This window comes from Podarcis raffonei, chromosome 11, assembly GCF_027172205.1.
Source record: "Podarcis raffonei isolate rPodRaf1 chromosome 11, rPodRaf1.pri, whole genome shotgun sequence".
In the NCBI taxonomy this organism is placed as follows: Eukaryota; Metazoa; Chordata; class Lepidosauria; order Squamata; family Lacertidae; genus Podarcis; species Podarcis raffonei.
This window is the reverse complement of record NC_070612.1, coordinates 3790316-3813920: the sequence shown is the minus strand read 5'-3', so window position 1 is coordinate 3813920 and position 23605 is coordinate 3790316. Positions and strand designations below refer to the sequence as shown.

The 23605-nt window shown below is 45.1% G+C and overlaps 1 protein-coding gene across 11 annotated transcripts in view; it reads right to left on the bottom strand.

The window, feature by feature from the left end:
- The window catches only part of KIAA1328 (KIAA1328 ortholog), a 228403-nt gene that overhangs the window by 172519 nt on the left and 32279 nt on the right, over positions 1-23605 (bottom strand). For 3 of the 11 annotated variants that reach the window (XM_053408976.1, XM_053408977.1, XM_053408978.1), the window contains exons 1-5: positions 22347-22434; positions 19754-19789; positions 17416-17555; positions 10795-10889; positions 1917-2032 (exon numbers count right to left, since the gene is read on the bottom strand). In XM_053408976.1, the coding sequence (XP_053264951.1) occupies positions 1917-2032; positions 10795-10889; positions 17416-17555; positions 19754-19789; positions 22347-22404 (445 nt within the window). In that variant the 5' untranslated portion in view covers positions 22405-22434. Of the gene's footprint in view, positions 1-1433; positions 1892-1916; positions 2033-10794; positions 10890-17415; positions 17556-19753; positions 19790-22346; positions 22454-23605 lie in introns of those variants that run through there. The other 8 variants (XM_053408979.1, XM_053408981.1, XM_053408973.1 and 5 more) reach the window with 7 other exon arrangements.

Genomic DNA, 23605 nt, shown 5'->3' with positions numbered 1-23605 from the left:
CCATGGACAGCTGTGAGTCCAAAATGGGGTGCTGCAATGGGGCAGCAGGTGTTTTGCCTTCCCATCAAATAATTCTACAAGCAGTGATCTCTCTACTGGGGGATATTTATTTGTTTGAAGCTGTGGGTGTGGTCAATGCAACATATAATTCCAAGAATAGGCATTGACAATGCAAGTAATATACCCTAGAAGAATAGCTGTTTAACTGGAATGAGAGGATCAGGCCAATGGCCCATCTAGTCCAGCATCCTGTTCTCAGAGCGGCCAAACAGATCCCTGTGGGGAATCAACAGGCAGGACCTGAGCACAAGAGCACTCTCCCCTCTTGAGGTTTCCAGCAACTGGTATTCAAAAGCATCACTGCCTTCTTCTCTGCAAGGTGCGGGGATTTTCCTTACTCACACATTGCAGTGGGGAGCGGGGGGAAAGGAGAGAGATTTACAAGTGTGATGTTTCCATTAACTTTTGAACACGCATAAGGCAGGTGCATGTGGCATCACTGGGAGCGCTGTGTCGTTTCTGAATCCTTCAGGAGCTGCAGCCCCGCCCGTCCCATCAGGTGATATCCCAGAACAAGCTATGGAGTTGGAACCAATGAATTTCCCAGGCCAAGCAACAAGTTGTCCAAGAGATTGGGGGTGGCAGTGGGAGATTCCCAGCTTCCCGCTTGTACATTACGGTCTACCAAGGATACCTGAACAATGTTCTGCTTTACTCACTGCCCCTACCCTTCCCGAATCCCACCCCACCTTCTTCTACAGAAGCACACCCAACAAGCCCTACATTTGCACCCAATCTGGCTGCAAGGTGGGAAATGACACTGCACCATTTTGTACCCCCCCCCCACTGCCCAAGTACCTCTTGTTCTGTTTTTCACTCAGTGATCAAACCATCAGTCAGTCAGTCAAACTGGCAGATTAGCACTCTTAGCTCTGGTTACGAAATGAACCCACAGTGGTAGTTCAGTCCTGTCTGCCAAGGGCCTGGGTCAATGCCTGACCAACATCCTCTTTTTTCTTTTTAACTTGGGCATGCACACCCTACCCTACCCGAGATCACTGTCTGTTGTAGTCGCCAGCAATTTTATTCTGAATCATTCAGCCCTGTTGTGCAAGTCTTGAAATAAATGACTATGTTGGAATTTCAAATACTGTAATGCCTGGCAAACATCCTGTTTGTTTCAATGGGTTTTTCAGAGATAAAGGGAGGAATTCAGTCATGCTAAGGCAATCATTCCATCAGGGCAACCAACCCCCCCCCCTTCTCCTCCCTGCCCCTACCCCCCCAGAGCCAATTTCAGGGGGCCTGAAGGAAGGAGAAGGGAGAAAGGCCCGTTGGTGCAAGCAGAACTGCCCAGTGGTTTTGGTGACTGAGGACCCTTCTGCCTATTCAATGTTTTCCGAAAAGGAGAGGCAGGCCACATCAAAGCGCACCTTGCACTGATCCGATAGTGTGCCATTTGCTCCAGGTGAGGACCATGCCAGGGCCAACATTCCAGGCACCCGGCAACATCCAGGTACACAATGCAGGCAAAGTGCGGGGTGATATCTCTGGAAGCCTGCATTAGCCATCCGTGAAACTGCTGGAGCAAGATTAAGCAAGAGAGGTGGGAGGGAGAAGTCTATATTTTACTAACGCACAAATTCTGTTTCGTTGTTTTTAAGTTGACAAATATCTATTTCACAGCAAAGCAACATCCTGGGAACAGCTGGGTGGCACTTTCAAGCTCAAATGAGCCAGAAGTGCATGCTGGCAAGTCACCTCCGATTGCTTCTGAATGGCAGCACATGGAGATTTATGCCCGGCTATAAATTAGGACAATTATTTCTCTCCGGTTTGCTTTTTATTCCAGGCAGCAACTCTGTGTTTTACTCCCCACCCCACCCCCCACCCCGTTCTTAAATAAAAAAGGATATCTTCCCTTTCTTTGATGATGAGTTCGTTCTGTTCCTCAAGTTGTCTGATCTTCTTCTCAAACGACTCCTGCTCAGCTTTCAGGCGCTCCTCTGTCACCTCTTTTTCCTCACTCACCCTGAAAGAATGAAAGAACACACACGCTATCAGACAAATATTATGCATGAACACAAGCGGGGAAAGCTTCTGATCAGGGCCAGCCTTAGGCATCGGGGCAACTTCTTCCCCCACCCACCCCAATCTCACTCCGAAACATCGGGAGGGGAGGGAGAAATGTGTGGATAGATTTACTACTGCTGCTTCTGCTCATTTACATAGCCCCTCTCATCAGCAGAGCAGCCGATTCCTTTTATTGCTTTCAATCTCACCAGCCGCCATACAAAGTGAGTCATTATTATTGCTGTTTTACCAACAGGGAACAAAGGCTGAGAAAGTGACTTGACCAAGACCAAACACTGAGCCCACTGGCAGAGGTGGGACTTGCTTTGACTGAGGAGCAAAAATCTCAGGGTCTTATCTGCTGCTGGAGCGTATCATTTCCAGCGGCAGGTGGAGAATCAAATGTCTGAAAGTTTCCCACCTCATAAAATACCGTATTTTTCGCTCTATAAGACGCACCCAACCATAAGACTCACCTAGTTTTTAGAGGAGGGAAACAAGAAAAAAAATATTCTGAATCAAATGTTGTTGAAGAGGAAGGAGGATGGAGGATCAGGCTAAGGGGCCGCCAGTCCATCCGCCCCTTTGGGGAAGCTGGATCTGCTGGCCTAGCAGCATTGTCCCTGCTGGGGGGATCGGAGGAGGCGGGCGAGACGAAGCAACACTCTTCAGCAAAGCAGGAGGAGGAAAGGAAGGGAGCCCTTATGGAGCCCCTTCCTTTCCTCCTTCCGCTTCGCTGAAGAGGCACTGCGCTGCTCTGCTGAAGCCAGCAGAGGGAGAGCTACACAGCGCCTCTTGGTCTGCTGGCTTCCCAGCGAAGCAGGATGAGGGACGGAAGGGGCTCCATAAGGGCTCCCTTCCATCCCTCATAGTGCATCGCTGTGAAGGCATCACAACAAGAGGCACTGCGCAGCTCTCCCTCTTGCTCTGCTGGCTTCAGCGATAGCTGCGCAGCCTGCATTCGCTCCATAAGACGCACACACATTTCCCCTTACTTTTTAGGAGGAAAAAAGTGCATCTTATAGAGCAAAAAATACGGTACTCTCTACACCAGCCTCCACCAACCTGTGCCCTCCAGTTGTTTTGGACTATGACTATGAGTTGCAGCCTAAAATACCTGGTGAGCAGCAGACTGATAAAGGCTGGTCCACGTTACATATCATGGAGGAAGTTCTAGGCAACGGTGGCTCCATGAATGGCCCAAGGGTGGACCTCCTGCTCTGCCTGCAGATCTCCCTCTCCATTTGCTCCCTCACCTGCCGAGGGGGATCCTGCAAACTCTGCTGGTCCCTGACTCTCCCCCCCAGGGACCAGAGGATTGTGTCCTTAAGGATCGTAACTGTGGTGCTGCTTTATTTTGTGATCTCCGCTTTTTTTTAAAGTCAAGTGTTGATAACGTGCTGTCAAACATTTAAGCTGATGTTATTAGGGGAGGGAGGGAGGGAGGTTCTTCTGTGTATGAAATAAAAACCCCCCAACACTGATAAACTGGCTGAGGAAACCATGAAAAGCCATGTTGGCGATCAGACTGACAAACAAAGGAATGTGAAATATAATAAGCAAGAAAACAAATCTGTGTCTTTTTCGTGAGCTGTTATGAGCCTCAAAGCCAAATACCGACAGGTGTCTGTATATAAGGCACAGCCTTGGCTTCCACTACTAACATCTACCTCCTCTGCATCTAGTACTATACCAATGTCTGCTGCAACAATTCTAGCTCATTTGCACAACTGGAGAAAGTGTTCCTCCAAATGTTGGGGGGGGGGAGCAGCATCACAGTGTGTGTGTGTGTGTGTGTGTGTGTGTGTGTGTGTGTGTTTGGCCGGGGAGGGGGGGCAACCCTTGCAAAGAAGATAAGCCTTAGAAGATACAATTACTCACAGGTGACCAAAAAGACAGCAGAGAAAATGGATACACATGCTTTGTCAGATTATGTCAGATTTATGTCAAGGCCTATTCAAGACCTGCTGGAGATTACTGTGTACTTTAGTGCTTTATGCCTCATGGTGGAAATGCCAAAAATGATTTCTGGGTCTGTCAGGAAGGAAATCACTGGAAGCTAAACAAAAACTTTGGCTCACTTGCTGTACTTCCACTTCCGATTCATCTCCCCAGAACATATTGTTCTACATGTTACTTGCTACAGTATGACAGGAGCACAAGCATGATGCAACTTACTTGCGTTATCCTTTGGAAAAACTAGTGGTTTTCATTTTATTATTTCAACGGTGCACTGTACTTGTTTTAAATGGTATATTTTTGTAACCCACCCTGGAACCATTTGGCAAAGGGAAAGGTAAAGGGAGCCCTGACCATTAGGTCCAGTCGTGTCCGACTCTGGGGTTGCGGCGCTCATCTCGCTTTATTGGCCGAGGGAGCCGGCGTACAGCTTCCGGGTCATGTGGCCAGCATGACTAAGCCGCTTCTGGCAAACCAGAGCAGTGCACGGAAACGCCGTTTACCTTGCCGCCAGAGCGGTACCTATTTATCTACTTGCACTTTGACGTGCTTTCAAACTGCTAGGTGGGCAGGAGCAGGGAACGAGCAACAGGAGCTCACCCCGTCACAGGGGATTCGATCCGCTGACCTTCTGATCAGCAAGCCCTAGGCTCTGTGGTTTAACCTACAGCGCCACCTGCGTCATTTGGGGAAGAGTGAGCTATAAATGCAAATAATTAATGAGCAAATAAGTAAAGGCTTAGAGCATTATTCAACTACCGTGTTGCATCAATACAAGGATTTCCATACAATGGTATTTTCTTCCCCCGACGCATATTCCACAATCTGCCCAAATCTGCTCCAGAGGGTTGTGGAGCATGAGGAGAGGGAGGAAATATTCTGTTGCACAAACAGAAATCCTTGCACTGACCGAACAAGAGATTTAACGCTATACTGGATTCCTCCCTAGGTGAGCGGACCTCAGTTGAGGTCAGGTTAACATAAAATGAGTCCTTGCTATCAAAAGAAAAGACCACCTCATCCAATGACCTGTTTCCTGCAATAGCCAACCATTAAGTATGACTACACCCCCCTGCTGCTATTATCCACCAGCTAGCATTCAGACGAAGAATACCACTGCCACAACCTCCTCCCTGAGCAAAAACATACAAAATGCGGCTTGATGTCAAAGTAATTTGCCCATCTGTTTGTATATTTATTTATTCATTTATTGAATTTGTATACCGCCCTTCATCCAAAGATCACAAGGCGGTTTACAACATAAAAACGCAAAATGAGAAAACAAAATGCATAACAGAAAAGACAAAAACAAAGCAATAACCCTCCTACAAACACATTTAAAAGGACATAGATCGGTTAATCAGCCAAAGGCCTGGTTACAGAGAAACAGTTCTGCCTGTTTTTCACCTGTGGCAAAACTTATTTTTCAAACGCAAGTCCCTAGACATCGGGTTCCCCCATCATTTAGAAAGCCCAAAACAAGAGCAGGTGTAAGAAGAGGCTCGTATCCACTCATTAACAGTGAGCCAGCTCCAAATTCTTAACTAGCACGCGAAAGCAGAATTCTCTTAATTAAGGATTTGAAGGAGTAACAGGAAAGGTCTTCTGCTAAGGAAAAGCGATACCTGGCAAAACAAAAGCTGGTGAAAGCTTTGCACAATGATATGAAAGGCGTCACAGAGGAGACATTATGTTTCAACATTTAGACACCTGCGATTCTTATCAGGGTGCAGGCTCAATATTTCCTTAAGAAGCTTTCTTGAACAGATACACACTTGAGATTTACAATATTTGAACCTTTGTGTGGAAAATGGCTAAGGGAAAGAAGTCCTGGCCTGTGCGGGGCTAACATCTAGCTCAGAGCTTTCCAAATGGTCTGTCGCAACACATTAGTGTGTCGGCCGCAGTGTGTTGTGTGAATGCCCCCTCCTTCTGGGGCTGGAAAGGGGTTAGTATAACCTCCGGTTTGCTAGTAAAACTGAATTACTGTGCCATGAAATGATGCATGTCTTAAAAGTGTCTCATGAACACAAAGTTTGGAAAGCTCTGATCTAGCTGCTTCAACAGACAATTGAAGACCAGGAGACTCAGCCACAGAAAGGAGCTTTGGTTGGAACATCAGAGCTGCCTAGAGTGGCTGGGGAAACCCAGCCAGATGGGGAGGGTATAAATAATAAAATTGTTGTTGTTGTTGTCGTTATTTATTATTATTATTGGAGAACAAGAAGGGGAAACTTATGCATACCTTTGCCCTGCTGTTGTGACTTTTGTATCACTATTTTATTGTGTTAAAAAATATATTGTAAGCCATCTTGAACACTTCGGTTAGTAGGCAAGGTATAAATAAACACTCCTAAATTAACTAATAAATGAATAAATAAATAAAATGCAGCTTCACACAGGAGCTTCTGCACAGGCCAGCAAGTGTACAAGGTGAACAATACAGAACTGGCCTGCTTACTCTGCAAAGTGGACGGCGTGTTATAGGAATGAGAAGAAAACAACAGTCATGCTAAGCCGCTGGGTAAGAACTCCTAATTCAGATTGGTATGGTTGTCTTTGGGTTGTATTCATTTTACCCAAGCCCATGTACTACTGGAGACCTAAGGAAACTCAATATGCAAATCTAGAAAGGGAGTTTATTTACAAGCCATTGAAATAACAACTTTTATGATGTCTACCCACACATTTATTTTCACTTATTTCTTTTAAAGTATTCTGACTTGTCTGATCAAGTGTTTTTTGCATTTGTTACTGTTCGACAGTGGAGCAGGCTCCCACAAGAAGTGGTTGGCTCTCCTTCCTCAGAGGTTTTTCAGCAGAGGTTGGAAGACCACTTGTCATGGATGCTTTAGTTGAGATTTCTGCATTGCAGGGGGTTGGACTAGACGACCCTCAAGGTCCCTTCCAGCTCTACCATTCTATAATTCAGACTAGACAGACCTCCGATTTGACACAGCAAGGCAAGCAGGTTATTTTCTTAAACACCACTGGTGACATTAGAGAAGGATTATTTGGTTATCTGTATGGAAATGAGGCAGGTAGACTGTTATACAGGACAGTCTACCAGGAGCATCAATCTTGAAAGAATTGCACTAGCTGCCAAAATATTACAGGGCCAAATTCAAGGTGCTTAAGATGACTTATAAAGCCCTATGACAACTTCAAGAAGTGTTGTCTCCTGTTCATTTGTATCTTCTGGGAAGGCTCTATTGCTGAAATTTGCTATGCAGCAACACAGGGGAAGAGCCTTTTCGGTGGTGGTGCCCCAATTGTGCAGTTGCCTCCCATCTGAGTAACAGTTGACACCAACACATAGCAGTTTTCATTAGCGCCTGACTGATTAGTAGATATTAGTCCATTTTGTTATTCTGGCATGGTTTGATCTTTCTTGCCCAATATTTATAATGTGTTGTTTCAGTTTTAATGTCCCCTGCCCTGGGACTGCCTTTGGCAATATAGGGCAAGATAAAAGGAAAAGCAACAAATAAATCAAGTGAAGAACCAAGGCGTAAAATAACTCCTGCTGATCAAAGCATTAGTCCAAGAAATCAGAGTATGGCAGTCAATCTACAATGCACAGTTCAAAACAGAAAAAAGGAGTATTCCTACTCTGTTTTGTTATTAGGAATTACACCAGTGCTGGTTAATAGTAATGGGGGGAAAGAACCCTTCCATCTTTTCCAAAGAGAGAAGAAAATTATGGCAAGCATTAAAAGAGTGGAGGTGAAAGAAACTAAAGCTTAACTCCCTCATTACGGTGAAGAGGTCTTTTTAATTATATCCATTAAAATATGATTAGGTTTAAAAATAAAAGGAAAACCAAGTATAAGAGAGTGTTACGCTCATTTTACTTTTCAGAATTAATGTTGCTGCAACTTTCTATTTTTCTTCCAAGAAATGGAAGGTAGAATTATCAAGTTGGCCCGGGGGGGTGGACGGGACTCACAGCATCCAAGACTTAAAAAGAATCTTGTTCTTAAATGAGTTAATGTATGTATACAGAGGAGATAAAAAAATGCTTTCATTAGAAAACAAGGAGGGAAGCATATATATTTATTTAAATGATTTTTAAAAAATCCCTTAGCATCTCCTCAAAAAATAACCCAGTTTGAAATAAAAAACACAAACATAAATGCTAATGATTGCACTTACGATATTTTACAACTGAACCACAACCATCTTGGACCCTCTGCCCAGTTCTGACATAATAAACCATGGTTTGCCATTTTGTGAAGTGGCTGACTTGCATGCATTCCCGCAACCCTTCTTCACACACTAAGGAACAAACTCAGAAGCTTGCAGGACCAGGTTTGATATCCTGTAAACAAACTACAGTATGCACAACACATGTTTTGCCACAGTTGGTTTTCAGAGTTCACTACTGGACAAAATATGGTTTCTTGCAAATGAAAGCATCTGACAAGGACATCATCTCAAGGACAAACAGAGAAGGATTGAAGTGGGTCAACTCTTAGTGGTCGCTCCCTGTGGTTCATTCTGCTGGAGATAAAAAGATAAGATATGCCAAACTCGGCTAGGCCTCAAGTCCAACCAGGCTAGATCTCAGTCTGTGATAGCTATCAGCCAATTATCCCCAAAAATACACAGATAGAGGACAATGAAAATACAATTCCCCCATTGTTCCCAGCATGACTTGGTTCTCATCATGACTATTAGGTGACCAACAGACATAGCCTCATATTACTGTTTGTCCAACTGTTTCGCTTAGCAATTTTTATCATAAGCCACTTTGTGAGGGAATGCTCAAAAACGCAGGGGTAGAAAGTAATTATAATGTCCTCTCCCATAACTTCACCCAGTTCATTCTCAGTACCCAAATATCACATTCTGCCCACAAGCTATACAGTAGGGAACACAAACAAATATGCAAACACATGCAAACCTTGTTTTCCTTGTTTTCCATTCTTACATTAATAGGAGAGCAGTGATCACAGACTCATGGGAAGAACAAGAACCTCATAATGACTCAAAGGAGGTTAAAGCTTTTCAACAAGAAACTCCTTCTCTATCTCTGGTTACAACCAAAGCTAACAGAACATCCGAATTGTAGGATGATGCTATATAAAATGACAAATCTGGATAACAATACATGTTATCCCCAACTGACTCCAGCTTCAAGGCCTCAGGAGAACTGGTGCATGTTGAGCTTAAACTAGGAAAATGATGAATGGTGCATAATTGAAGTAGGCAGTGGGATTGGCTGAGGAGCAGGGAGCTAGAAAAGCATGTGCAAGGCTTATTAGCGCTGCTTCCGAACACTAGACAGCCAACATACAGCCCACCTTCTTTAATCCTTCAATCGATTCCAGCAGCACATATTCCAGCCTTTTACCATAGCTTAGATGGCAGAAAGCAGAGACTATCTAGAGTGAACCTGCAAAGCCAGTACTAGGCAGATGGATTATTAAAGGGACAGTGCAAGTCACAGCCACACAAACTGCAGCACTGAGGCTTTTGCTGTTAACCACCAATTTGTGTTCAGGAGTGAACCCAAGACAGGTTTGGCTGAAGTGGATGGCCATAGGAAACGACCCTCCTGCCGTCTTGTAAGCTTATGTACAGTGTTGTAACTGATGTCTCTATCCCTGACCTTCTTGCCAGCTAGGCCATAAGAATGCATAAAAGTTCACTCCTCCTCAGGAAGCTAGGTTGCAACAATGGCAATGGGATAATTAGTAAGCAAAAGGGCCCGAAGCCTCCGCTTTAAGATTCTGGTGCCAGGTTCCTTCAACCAACTGGGAATCCCGTAGAACTGAAAATACAAACTAGACAGAGCAATGGCACTTCCAGGATGAGTCAGGCAACCTCAGGTCAGATCACCTGCATGCTCACAGGTGTGCACACTCAGAGTTTCAGGAGCACTCCAGCAGGTGCCAAGAGAACTAACTTGTGACTACCTTTCTAATTAACTTCCCCTGTTTAATTTGGACCCTTATTTAGAATGCTTATTTTAGAAAGTTAGAATATTGCTTTTACATGTGCCTAGAGTTGTGTGTATGCTGCTGCCTTTATAATAAATTCCTTATTTTTTATATTATTTCCATGTGGACTCACCTTTGTCGTTTGGGAGGGTTCAGATACACACATTAAGGACAGCCCTCTGTGGGACTCTGTGTAAAGATCCTTTGGGAGGGAGTGTGCACTCAGGACCACATGGGTGCTGGTTTCACACAGAGTCTCCAAACACACATGTCTATCAGGCCCCATGTTAGCAGGTCACAGTCCAAAGCAAGAACTTGTAGGTGCTTGGGGGGAAGCAGCAAAGGCACAACTTTCCAGGCCATCCCTGACACAAGGGGGACAAATTTTGTAGGAAACCCTTTGAAGGCCTTCCTTAAACAGCAGCAGTCTCTTGCAACAGAGAGAGACAGGCAACCGCTCCGTGCCCTACTTGATCATACCTGTGCCAGCAGGGAGTGGTCATACAGTGATACCTTGGGTTACAGACGCTTCAGGTTACAGACTCTGCTAACCCAGAAATAGTACCTTGGGTTAAGAACTTTGCTTCAGGATGAGAACAGAAATCGCACAGTGGCAGCGGGAGGCCCCATTAAGTAAAGTGGTACCTCAGGTTAAGAACAGTTTCATGTTAAGAACGGACCTCCAGAACGAATTAAGTTCTTAACCCAAGGTACCACTGTATGCTTTTAATAAACATGAACGCTTAAATTTCATAACAGTAATTGGAAAGAGAGTCTCATCCTAAACCTGATGCATTATCAGACAGTTTATCCTCACCTTGCAAGCTCCTTAATTAAGTTTGCTATGCGCCTCTTGTCTTCAGGACATAAATCCTTTAGAGAAGCACTCTTCATTCCTCCTTTGTCAGGGACCTGAAAATTAAAATCAGCATTTTAAAAAGCAATCATTAACATGGAAGAAGTGTTTCTGAATCTACAATAAAAGTATTTCAAGCACCAGAGGCTGCATATTCAGCCCCAGATGAATTAAGAACTGAAGAGAACACAAGTTTTTAAACAATAAAAAATCAACCAGTAGGATAATTTCCCAAATTGTGTGCTGGAGGATTCGCCATTAAATTGTGCTTCTAAAGATAAGCTCCAGCTGGAGGGAAAAGTTCGAAAGGGGGTGGGGGAAGGAGAGTGCAGCCAATTTACCCATTCTGTAATCCTTATTAATGATTTTATTTATTAATTGGTTGACAATGCAGTTGTTTCAGGAGAAAAAGATTGCTCTGCCCAAGGTGCTATTGAGAAAGTGTACAAAAGTCAACCCATGAATATATCATATAACTATCAATACAATATGATGTGTGAATGTTAAAGGCAACCTTGTTAAATGCAAGTCATAATAATAGGAGGGAAATTGTTTATCATTTCAATAAATACTATTCAAGATTTAAAATGCGTGAATTTTTTCCCTCTGTGGTTATTTCAGAATTCGGCATTTAGTTCACTATCAATCCGGTGCAGTTCACAATTCAACATGCATTCGACGCCTCGGTCAAAGCTGATGCTGCTCAAAGACTTAAAAGGAGCCCCCAAACCCTCACAGTCGATAGAACTAATGTGCCTGCCATATCAACCCCACTTTGCTACTGTGCAGGGACCAAAGGAAACTGAAAACCTCAGGTTACTGCAGCAATGAAAATGTCACTGCTAGTGCTTTGGTCATCCTCCCTTACTGTAAGAACTGGCTAACTTTGCACTCCTTGTCCGCCAGAGGGCATTTCATGCTACATAAATGCTCAGTTCCCTTCGGCTCTCTGCATGCATGTAACAGCTAAGTCTTGAATTTTCACAGCTAATACAATGTGCACCTTCAGAGAGCTGAGTTGGGAGTCTTCCATTATATTCTCAATTTCAGTCGTGTAATAGCACCTTTCTCCACAGTGAATAACAGCAGCATCAGAACAAAAATACTGAGAATGAACTATAAATTAATGGACTACGCAGAGATGAAATCCAAGAGTAATTAATGACTAATGCTTGAACAAAACGGTGGTTTAGAGGTTTGGGAAGGATCTTTGCAGAGAAGGTCGCAATGTACAACCTGCCTCACCTTGCACAATGACACCAGTTGATGCCGCTACTGCTAAACTGCTGGAGTAAACTCAACAGAGCCTAAATTTTAAAACTGTTTCAACACAAACACATACACACACAATACAGACATGCATATAAACATGGGCATTCCTTAGATCCCAGCCCCTCTCTAGGCATTTGTGTCTCCGCTTTGTGCAAGAGTTAAAAACAGCCATCCATTTCTCTGGTGACCTGACAACAACTCAACCCTCTATAAGAATAAAAAGTGCCTTCTTCCATGACGGATGGTGGAGGAGAGACACTCTGATAGCCCACTGTGTTTTTTGTGCTGACTCTGGATGAGATAAGACTACTCTTCCTTTATAGCTAGCCAAGAAATCAAGTGAGCTGGCTGCTCAGTCACCTGCATGAAATTCCTGGTTGCCTGTGGCTACTAGGCAAGTCATCAAATACAAGGCAGTCTTCAGTGATTTTAGAACCGATCCCTTTCATCTTTTGACTCTTCGAACACATGGATGTCTCCATCCCCTTAGGTGCCACTTTAAATTGGCCAAAGGCTAACAACAGAATGCTTTTTTTCCCTCTGAAGAGCTTGCCATTTCTTGCCAACAGAGGCCTGTGGCACAGATCACAAAGAATGAACAAAGGGTATGTATCTCTTCTATGTTACGCCTCTTCAAGAGCTTGACTGGGAGTTGTGGCTAGACATTACCAAGAAAACATGCCCTTCTGGGTTCAGCTACTCCTTTCAAAGAAGTCTTCAAAAGCTAATAAAATTATTATTTTAAGCCCTCTTTGAAATGGATAGCAGCGATCAACCTGTATCGAGTGATGTTTCTCACAACCCCAGGCATTAAAAGAGCTTCATTCAAACCTTTTGATTTGTGTTTAATTTAAACAAGCTTTTCACTCAAAGCACTTCAAGTTAACAGCTGCAGGTTACATCTGCGAAAACTTTCTCCGCACTTCTCAAAAAAGGACGACTAGTTCCAAAGGCAACAGCTCACTCCCTACATTCACACCAAATAGATGCTCTCCCATTATGTTTGAGAGAAGCACCCATTGCAGGTGCCCTGAGTCAAGTAATTTCTGCAACACGTATCCTTGGTGGACACTATGCATAGTGCTTTTAAATAAGCAGCTTTTTCAAAATCATGAAAAACATGAAGGAAAGCCTGGTTTGCAGAACAGGACTGTCCCAAAACACACTGGGGAACACTGCACTCCCAACGATATTCACGAATTCCCCAGCATACAATACATGACTGGCAGATTATCTGCCTAGGTATTAAGAGGAAGTCATTTTTTTTTTTAAAAAAAAGGCACATTGAGAGAACACATTTAAATCTAACAAGCTGTGGGAAAAGGGAGGGCACTCCCTTAAAGCCGGTGCCAGCAACCAAACAGCTAAGCAGGGGCGAAATGATGGAGATAAAGCATGCAATAAGGAGATCGTCTGAAGAGAGAAGTCAGTAACACACCCAGTGAACAGATCCAGGGGAGAACCAAATCTCATCTCAGCCACAAATTCAGCTGGCAACCTTCAAAACCCAAGTGTCAAACCCCACTCCATTCACAATATAGAGGAATAATACATACAGGGTTGTTGTAAGGTTTGCAATATTACACGCACAGCTCTGCACTGTATATTGTAAGTGAGGTAAGTGTAAGTGATGCATTACTCCAATATGGGAGCAGCACACAGACCAGAAGGGTGGCTAAGCCAAGCCATGGAGAGAACTTTGCTAAAGGACGTACAGAGCAGAATGAGAGGCATGGCATTGCCATGAGTGAGAGGAGGAGAGGAGGGCGTAAGGCTGAGGCTACCAACTGCTTGTTTATGCAATCTCAACCATGCCAGTAGGTCATTCTGCTTTGACCAAAGCTAGGTTAGCACAGTCTTCTTCTCTATGTTCTGGTGTTTGCTGGTACTTTGTGCAGAGAACAGCACAGTAAACAGAATGGCTTCCTCTTCACCTTGACATTTGAGGTGGAATCAGGCAGCTGAAGCAGCATCGCAAAACAAGAAGGATTTACCAAGCCACCAAGATCCACAGGATTCAGGCAGAAATGCCCCTTCTTTCGCTTCTGAGGTTATGCAATAAACTCTCAGAAAGAATCACGCACAAGGATGGAGAAGATACAGGCAAAAAACAATTCACTGCAGTTCCCACACTTACTCTCCAGGAAGGTCTGCCTGGTGACAACATTAACAACCTTGCAGCACCAGGCTAATGGGGAGGGGATTCCGTGGATGCCACAAGAACCACAACTGGTGACCCCAGATGTACCTCCTTCTCCTTGGAGCTGGATGAAATGGGATTATAATGCTTACTGCTGTTTCTGTATTTATTTTTGGAGGAGCTTTGTTGAACGCAGCAGGTAGAGCATGAGACACTTAACCTCATGGTTGTAAGTTGGAGCCTCACATTGGGCAAGAGACTCCAGAACTGCAGAGGGTTAGATCAGATGACTCTTGTGGTCCCTTCCAACTCTACAATCCTATGAGTCTATGTACCTGAAAGTCTTTTAATCACCTGCAGTTTTCTAAATACCCAGAAATGTTTGTTTCTATTAGGCAACAGACACATAGAAGGAAGGAAGGACTGGGATTGACCCCTACAGCACCTCCAGCCTAGATGCTTAGACCTTTTATCTCTTTGGGTCGTTTTTTTAAAATGTATTTTTTTATTAAAGATTTCTTGGTTTACAAAAGGATGTGCAATATCTCTTTTTTTCAAGTTACATTTTCTACAGATCAGCTTCATTTATTGAGACGTTCATGTTACATTAGGAAGAAAAAGGGGGGGAAGAGGTGGAGGGGCCATGGTGGGGGGGGCCTTTCTATTTTACTTAATGTATGTGTGGGGTTTTGTGTCAGCCTCATTTGTGCAGGTTGTCGTTCCTATTTGCTTGTGTTCCTTTGGTGGTGAGTGAAGTTGGGGTTGGCCTAGGGCATGGGTAGGCAAACTAAGGCCCAGGGGCCGAATCCAGCCCTATCGCCTTCTCAATCTGGCCCACAGACGGTCCGGGAATCACCGTGTTTTTACATGAGTAGAATGTGTCCTTTTATTTCAAATGCATCTCTGGGTTATTTGTGGGGCCTGCCTGGTGTTTTTACATGAGTAGAATGTGTGCTTTTATTTAAAATGCATCTCTGGGTTATTTGTGGGGCATAGGAATTCGTTCATTTTTTCCCTTCAAAATATAGTCTGGCCCCCCACAAGGTCTGAGGGACAGTGGACCGGCCCCCTGCTGAAAAAGTTTGCTGACCCCTGGCCTAGGGTATTGTTGCTTGTTTGTGACTGGCTGTGGTGAACTTTGTTTTCAAGTGTAAGTGGGGTGGGTGATGTTTTTGAATCAGGTTAGCAATATTGATTTGTATGCTGTCAGTGGATTCTCGTCGTTGTCTTGTTGGCCTGTGATATGATAAAGGGGAGCCATACCGGGGTAAAGGAATCTTCTTCTATTTGTCCCTTAGAGAGACATGTTACAGATAAAATACCTGCTACATACCCTCAACCCTTGGGTGGGATAGGGTGGGAAACAAAACAATAAAAATAAATTGAAGTATCAGTTCGTTTCTGAAATAGTGCTGTACTTTTCTGTGCTGTGGGTTTGTACCACCCAATCAAATCACATCTTGATTTATGACTCAGCTACGCCAGCCCAGCTGGGCAGCAATTGGGCAACAGTTCTTCTTTGGAAACAAGGGCTTTCACACTTTCCAATTTGCCCTGTAAAACAGATCGGCCTCAGGGAAAAGAAGAACTAGATGACTAATTGGTTTAGTTGCTCCAGGTTTTTAAACTAATATATACTATGTTATTATAATCATCATCATTGGAGTGGGTGAGCTAACATGTAATATTCTCTTTCTGTGATCCCTGTTTTGTTGTTTTATAACCCACTATTGCTTCTTTAGACAGAGGCCCATTAGTCATAGCTATAAATTCAATAAAGGCAGCGTAAGGATGCACTTTTACAGCAGCTCCTATACAACTGAAGTTTACGTCTTCCACTTTAGTGACACTGTAATGTATTCAAAAGGAGCACTGCTCACACTGCAGGCATAAACTGCTGTTGTCTGAGGGGACGATCTTTAACTCTCCGCCTCAATCTCTCACACAGCCATGGTTCTGCCCACGAGGAGAAGGCAGTTCTGATAATTTGAAATGCTCTTTGCAAAAGCATTCTGCTAGAGGGATGGTAACTTGCTGGGTAGAGTGCATGGCTTAATCCAAAGTAGTTGCGTTCTATGTTATAAATCCAGCACTGCTACTTGTTTCTTTTTGTTTTCCAATATATTTCTTATTATGTGTGTGTCTGTGTGTGTGTGTTTTGCAAGCAATTTTTTATTTTGAAAGTGTTGCCCAGAGAAAAAGGTTTGAGAACCACTGCCCTAGACAGCCACAGCTGGCGGAAGATAGCAGCCTTGGTGAACCAATGTCTGGCCCAATAAAGGGAAGCTTCTCAACAGAGAATGTGGAAGCTGATCACTGAAGAAGGTTGTCTTTGCCCCAAAGAGAAGAGAGACCTGCTGGGAGGAGGCAGCAAATCTCCAAAGAGAAGCACTGGGACACCTTGCCAGCCAATCTACCCCCCCCCCCGTTGCCTTCCAGCCCCAAATAAGAGGAGCAGGAAGACATACCTCTTTTTGACAAATCCCTTGCAGCTGCCTGTTCATGCTGAAAGGCAGCTCATCTGTGACAACACTATACACAGCTGCAAGAACAGGCAATGACGGAGGTGTATCCAGAGTTTTGACTCCCTAAAATAAGCTTTTAATCCTTAGGCACTGTGACAGGAACTGGTCCTACTTGCTCCATTCTGGCCCCAGGCTTGCAAGCGTTAATCTAGCCACAGTTACAAATGCTAAAGTAAATTTTTAGATGCCTGGACAAGGAAGATTTTTCAAGGCCTACACAAGTACTTTATCTTTGCACCTTGAATGCCACAATGATTGCACACAAAAAGAAGAGGGGAAAGGCTCTAAGCCAGATACAAACAGCCACTTTTCAGCTGTGTGAGAATAAAAAGAGAGCAAGGGAGGCAGAAAAAGTCTGCATCAAAAGTCTGTATCCAATTGGACTGCCATCGCTGCCACCATCCGAGACCACGTTTACATTAAATCTCATTTGTTTCAGTATTTTAACACTGTAAACTGCCCTGGATGCCTTGATAGAAAGGCAGCATATAAATGTCATAAATAAATAAAACAGTAAGTAAACTTCACATTGTCATCCTCCACAGGTTTACTCTGTCCTGCTGAGTTGAATGGACTTCCAGGTTACCTCTGCCACAGATTGCAGCCTCAAGAGTTCTGGTTTCATTTGCCCTTCTCCGTACTGACCTGCTGCCCAGGCGCTTGGCCTGCGCTTTTCCAGGCATCCATTGGGGCAGGAGCAGCAGCTGCAGGCACCTTTGCCTTCACTTCCGCTTTCTGACCTTTCAGCAGGTGTCTTGCTCTAAAATTCCTCTCTGTGGAAATTCCTAGAGATTGAAAAGACAAGATCAGGAAAACTTCCAACTTGTTCTTACAAAGCACCTCCCACACTGAAGCTTCCCACAAAAAAGAGGAAATGAAAACAGAACCCTCCCCCACCCCACCCCAAAACAGCTTAAGCAGCAGCCCAGCCCAAGGAAAAACTCTTAATGTACAAAAACAAACCAGCCCAGCCTTGAGAAGGCCCAAGGATAACCCTGCCCAACACCAAGAACCCTGCACCTTGGACTTACTCTTCCCGTCAGGAAACAGGGGCTGAATGCTCGGTTCAAAGACTCCTGCATGGTTACACCACAGACCAAAGATTAATAGTCTTTTTATAGACCCCAGTTATCATATCAGCTGCCTGACTATTCTCAACACTTTTATAAGAATAAGCTCAATTATTCTGTATACCAAACAGATTTTTAATGGGTTTGGAGGTACTTGATAAAGTTTTATAATTCCATGAGCAACTAGCTTATCCTTCTCCCTGCCATTTCTTTTACAATTATGAAGTTGACAATCACAACACAGAACCAAAGACCAGGGAGAGGAGTAGAGAGGAGGACAAGACTAATTTTTGCTGCCTTGTTCCTATACTCTTCACAAGGCAATTAGAGAAAGTTCCCTTACTTCTGTCATTTGGGGCTGGAACATCCTATAGTATGTAAACATAAAGGTAAAGGGACCCCTGACCATTAGGTCCAGTCGTGGCCGACTCTGGGGTTGCGGCACTCATCTCGCTTTATTGGCCGAGGGAGCCGGCGTACAGCTTCCGGGTCATGTGGCCAGCATGACTAAGCAGCTTCTGGCGAACCAGAACAGCGCACAGAAACGCCGTTTACCTTCCCGCCGGAGCGGTACCTATTTATCTACTTGCACTTTGACGTGCTTTTGAACTGCTAGATGGCAGGAGCTGGGACCGAGCAACGGGAGCTCACCCCGTCGCTGGGATTCGAACCGCTGACCTTCTGATCGGCAAGTCCTAGGCTCTGTGGTTTAAACCACAGCGCCACCCGCGTCCCCCTGTAGTATGTAATTCACTACATATCAATGTGGGGTGGCTGCTTTGGCATAGCCAAGCTTCCCTCTGGCTTTGAAGGGCCCAGCCAGCACCCAAGAAGTGGGTGGGTGGCAGGAATCAGCACAATACAAAGAGACTGCAAGCTGATCAACCAGGGCTGATCTACTGAATCATCTGCCTGCAGAAGAGAACTTCTCGGATATGAAACATGGAGAAAATTAAGGCATAGAAAATTCATCTACCTTCAAGAGCCATATGTTTCTTGACATGGCACTAACTTCAACTTCTAAGGGTCAATACAGAGAACACATTTTCACGCAAACAGGAACCGTCTCTGGGGCTGACAAAAAATATGTATCATCGGAGCAGAGAGCACGCTGGAGTTGCTGCCAGCTGGGTTAAGCTGTTGAAATTATCCAGGGAATTTTTTTTTCCTTTTTCCAGTAAAAACAGTCAGAATATAAAAACAGGTCAAAGCAGGCCAACAAAACTCTGTCTCACCTTCTCTGATACCTCTAAGTAAGGAAGGGCCAATTGGGAGTTGGCTAGGCAGGCAAATGAAACTCAGAGCCCAGCTCTAATTCATCAGGAAGTCAGTGCATACAATGAAATTATTCAGAGTTTGATCTATATACTCCCAGGATAGGGCCAGAAGGAACATGATGCCACGACCTATCGGAAGCTGAGCAGGTCTAGGTCTGGTTAGTGCTGGTTAGAGACTGCCTGAGAACCACAGGTGCATGCATGCTACCTTGGGCTCCATGATGGAAGAGAAGGTTAAGTGCAAGTAAATAAACATGTAAATATGAGCAGCTAGAGATCAAATGTTGCTAAATGACAGCTTTAAGCCATTTCTCTAGCTCTAGGAGGAGCACCTAAAGGCTGGCTGCCAACCTGTGAAAATGAGATGGTGGTGCCTAAAAGCACGCCATGATTTTTCCAGCCCCCCTAAAGGACCTGAAACAGTTGTATCCCTAAGTTATCATTTGAACTCTTTTACTTCTAGCCCTCTCCCCAAAGTTACAAACAGACCCCCAATCTCATTTTATAACCGTTGCTCCAAAGTTGCCAAGATAAGAGTGCATGTGCCGTATGCACAGAGTGAATCCGAATCAGGTCCTGGCCCAATTCACTACCCAACAAGTCAAGTTAAATGTGGCAACCATTCAAAGATCATACCTGGGACATAGACAGGTGGCTGCTCTTTGTCAGAAACTGAATTCAATTTCATTCAAGGAAAGAAAGGGCAAAAGGTTTGTTCCATTCTACATTTTACACTCTGAAAATATTATACAGTGGTACCTTGGTTTACAACCATAATCTGTTCCGGAGGTCCATTAGTAAACCAAAACAGGTTGTAACTTAAGGCACGCTTTCGCCAATGGGGCTTCCCCAAAAAATTGTGTGAAATCCAAAAAAAATACGTTGTAATTCAAAAAAAGTTGGCAAACCGGGACACACACTTCCGGGTTTGATGTGTTTCTATTCCAAAATGTACACAAACCAGACTGTTTGGAAACCAAGGTACCACTGTAGTCTCAAAAATCTTCTGCATCAAACTAGAAAGTTCAGAAGCAGCAGACAACTGACCAGGAGTCTACCAAAGCAGACATTTCTGTAAATCCACTCTTAAAGAGACCTCATTTAAAAGGTTGTCTTTTATTAAAGACCCTGTAACTAGCTCAATCACAGAGATAATGAGCCACATTTATTTGCATTAGCCTTGATTATAAAAGCAACTCCTGGAGGCTATACATTCAATGCATGCTCCTCAGACTCTGATTATGGACACAGAGAGACTAAGCTTTACACGCACACATTTTTAAAAAAGTTTTCTGGGGCTCTTACAAGCAGGTACTGGTATCTGATGATCAGGAGAGAAATCTGGGTGAACTGCACCCACAAGACCATAACCTGAGACCCTTCCCTGTTGTACCATCCAGACTGCAATCAGACTGCATATCTTTAGCAGTCATCTATCAACTCATGGTGGATTCAATTAAGTTAACAACAGCCCATTGCCAAGTATTGGCAGCAAGTTACATCCAAGAAGTTGTTCTCTGCACATCATCTCTTCTAGATGCTGAAAGGAAGTTCTTACTCTGCCCCAGTGGGCCAGAGGGGAGCAACCAAATGGAGACTAAAATCCATTTGGAAAGATTTAGTGTAAATACATCAGCCAAAGACCTATGTATGCAAGTTAGTTCATAAAAGATGTGAGCATAATAATACCAAACAGAAATCAACAACAAATTATATATAAATGAATTCTGGGGAAGAGGACTATATATCCGAATAATGAGAGAAAGGAACAATATATGCAGATAATGATTACATGGAAAACAAAATAGCACATTTATGCAATTACTTGCATATACTGTTCCTTATAAGGTACACTGCTCCCTTCCTCATGATTCATTTACATACAATATGCTGTTGATCTCTCTTTGATATCTTTATGCTCACATCGTTCATAAACTAAAAAGCATTCACTTATCTTCGCCAATATGTTTAAAATTATGTTTTTGAAATAGATTTTAGCTTCTTGGGACCACTTACTCTCATCCACCCCGGCAGATTAGAGTCTCATTTTCTCATCAGTTACATGCACCCAGAATGTGACCATATAGTGTTACCGTAAGCTGCTCATCCAGCTCTTTTAAGCTGGAGGTGCAAGATGTGTACCCCTCCCTCAGAGCCTTAAAGATATTAGAATCATAGAACTGCAGAGTTGGAAGGAATCCTAAGGGTCATCTAGCCCAGCCCCCTGAAATGCAGGAAAATGAAGGTGGCCCTTATGAGGATCAAACCTGCTGCAACCTTGGCATTATCAGCACCACGCTCTAACCAACTGAGCTGCCTAGTGCAGGATAGCCTTCTTTTGCAGAACTGTGATGCAAAGTCTCTAAAACCACTAACTTTGCCTCTGGGAGCCAGGAGGTCTGAGCCTCCATTTTTAGCTCTATACAGAAGTATGAAAAGTTGGTGGCCGGCACCCTCAGTGGTTTCTGCTGCGAGTGGGACACCTAATTCTGCAATTCTGCTGCCAAGGATCGAAAGGCCACTAGGAGGGAGGCTATGGGTCTGTTTTGCAGGGTCACTTGGTGAAGGGGAAGAGGCTATGGAGGCAGACGATATCATAAACAGGACACGTCCCCCAAGGCATACAGAAACCTCAAGGGCCATGAAATCAATATACGTCTCCCCACCACCAGCCCGTCTTCCCCATGACGGCAGCCACCAAAGTTACCAAAACTTCAGCTGCAGCAGCTCAGAGTTGACGGGAAAAGCCGGGAAGCCCCGAGTTCAAGTCTCCGCTCAGCAAGACTATTCGGGTTGCTACGCTGAGCACTAGATGGAGACTTCGAAGGACCTATAGGGGAATTTAACATACTGCCAGCAGCACTTGTACTGGAACACGAAGCAGCCCCGTTTAGCACTCTCTCTTTCCCTCAAGCGACGCTCCCCGGCCCCTCACAACACCCCTGCAGAGCAGGGCGAGGGGCGAGAGAGAGGGAGGCTGGCAGGCCAAGGTCCCCCCGCCCTGGGAGTGGGGGCTTCCCCCGGAACCCCCGGGCCTGGCTCCCCACTCGGCGGGGCTTCTTTCCTGAGGCAACGGAGGCGGCTCTCTGCACATGCTCAGGAAACACGGCAGCCTTGGCCACCGTCTATCATCGGCCCGCCGTCAAATAAGACACACACCCCCGCGCTTTTCCTTCTCCTCCCGCCACGCCCCCCACCCACCCGCGAGCCCCTCCTGAGGGAAGGATACGGTCCTTACTCCAACAAGCAGCTGCTTCCGGCCCCGGCCCCGCGGCCACATCCGCCATCTTGAAACAACCGCCACTCCCAGCGTCCCCCCGCCCTGCCACGCCCCCCACGCCCGACTCTGACCTCCCATTGGTTTACGGAACCCGGGCTTTGCCCAGATACGGCGCAAGTGACGCGCTGTCGTAGGAGCCGGCCAATGGGAAGGACTCAGAACGGACGGGGGGTGGAGATAGGGAGGAGGAGGAGGTGGAGCCGGCTCTCCCATTGCCTTCTGGGAGTTGTAGTGCCTGCTCTCCATTCCTCCCCCCTACAGAACGGCGGCCGAAAGGAATTCAATGAAACGGAGGACCGCGTTTCCCCAAAAGCACCGCGGGGCGGCGTCTGAGCTACGGGTTGCGAGAAGAGCCAAAAGACATTAATCCTGTGCTCTCCCTCACGTTTGGCTGCGCGTACAGGTGTACAGGTGCAGGTGGTCAGGGGCTTATGCGGGAGGGAGGAGGAAGAGGATGGAGGAGAAGGCCCTGCGCAGCGTGAGCAGCTCCAGCATCCTAGGTAAGGTGGAGGTGGCATCCCTGGTTGGCATGGAAACGGCCAAGGGATGGAGCCGCAAAGAGCCTTTCTTCACTCTCTTGTTCATTGCATGGCGCTTCCCCCTCACAACAGCCCTGTGAGGGAGGCCAGGCTGACCTATATTTTCCTATATTTTTCCTCACAACAGCCCTGTGAGGGAGGCCAGGCTGACCTATATTTCCCTATATTTTTCCTCACAACAGCCCTGTGAGGGAGGCCAGGCTGACCTATATTTTCCTATATTTTTCCTCACAACAGCCGTGTGAGGGAGGCCAGGCTGACCTATATTTTCCTATATTTTTCCTCACAACAGCCCTGTGAGGGAGGCCAGGCTGACCTATGTTTTCCTATAGTTTTCCTCACAACAGCCGTGTGAGGGAGGCCAGGCTGACCTATATTTTCCTATATTTTTCCTCACAACAGCCCTGTGAGGGAGGCCAGGCTGACCTATATTTTCCTAGATTTTTCCTCACAACAGCCCTGTGAGGGAGGCCAGGCTGACCTATATTTTCCTATATTTTTCCTCACAACAGCCCTGTGAGGGAGGCCAGGCTGACCTATATTTTCCTATATTTTTCCTCACAACAGCCCTGTGAGGGAGGCCAGGCTGACCTATATTTTCCTATATTTTTCCTCACAACAGCCCTGTGAGGGAGGCCAGGCTGACCTATATTTTCCTATATTTTTCCT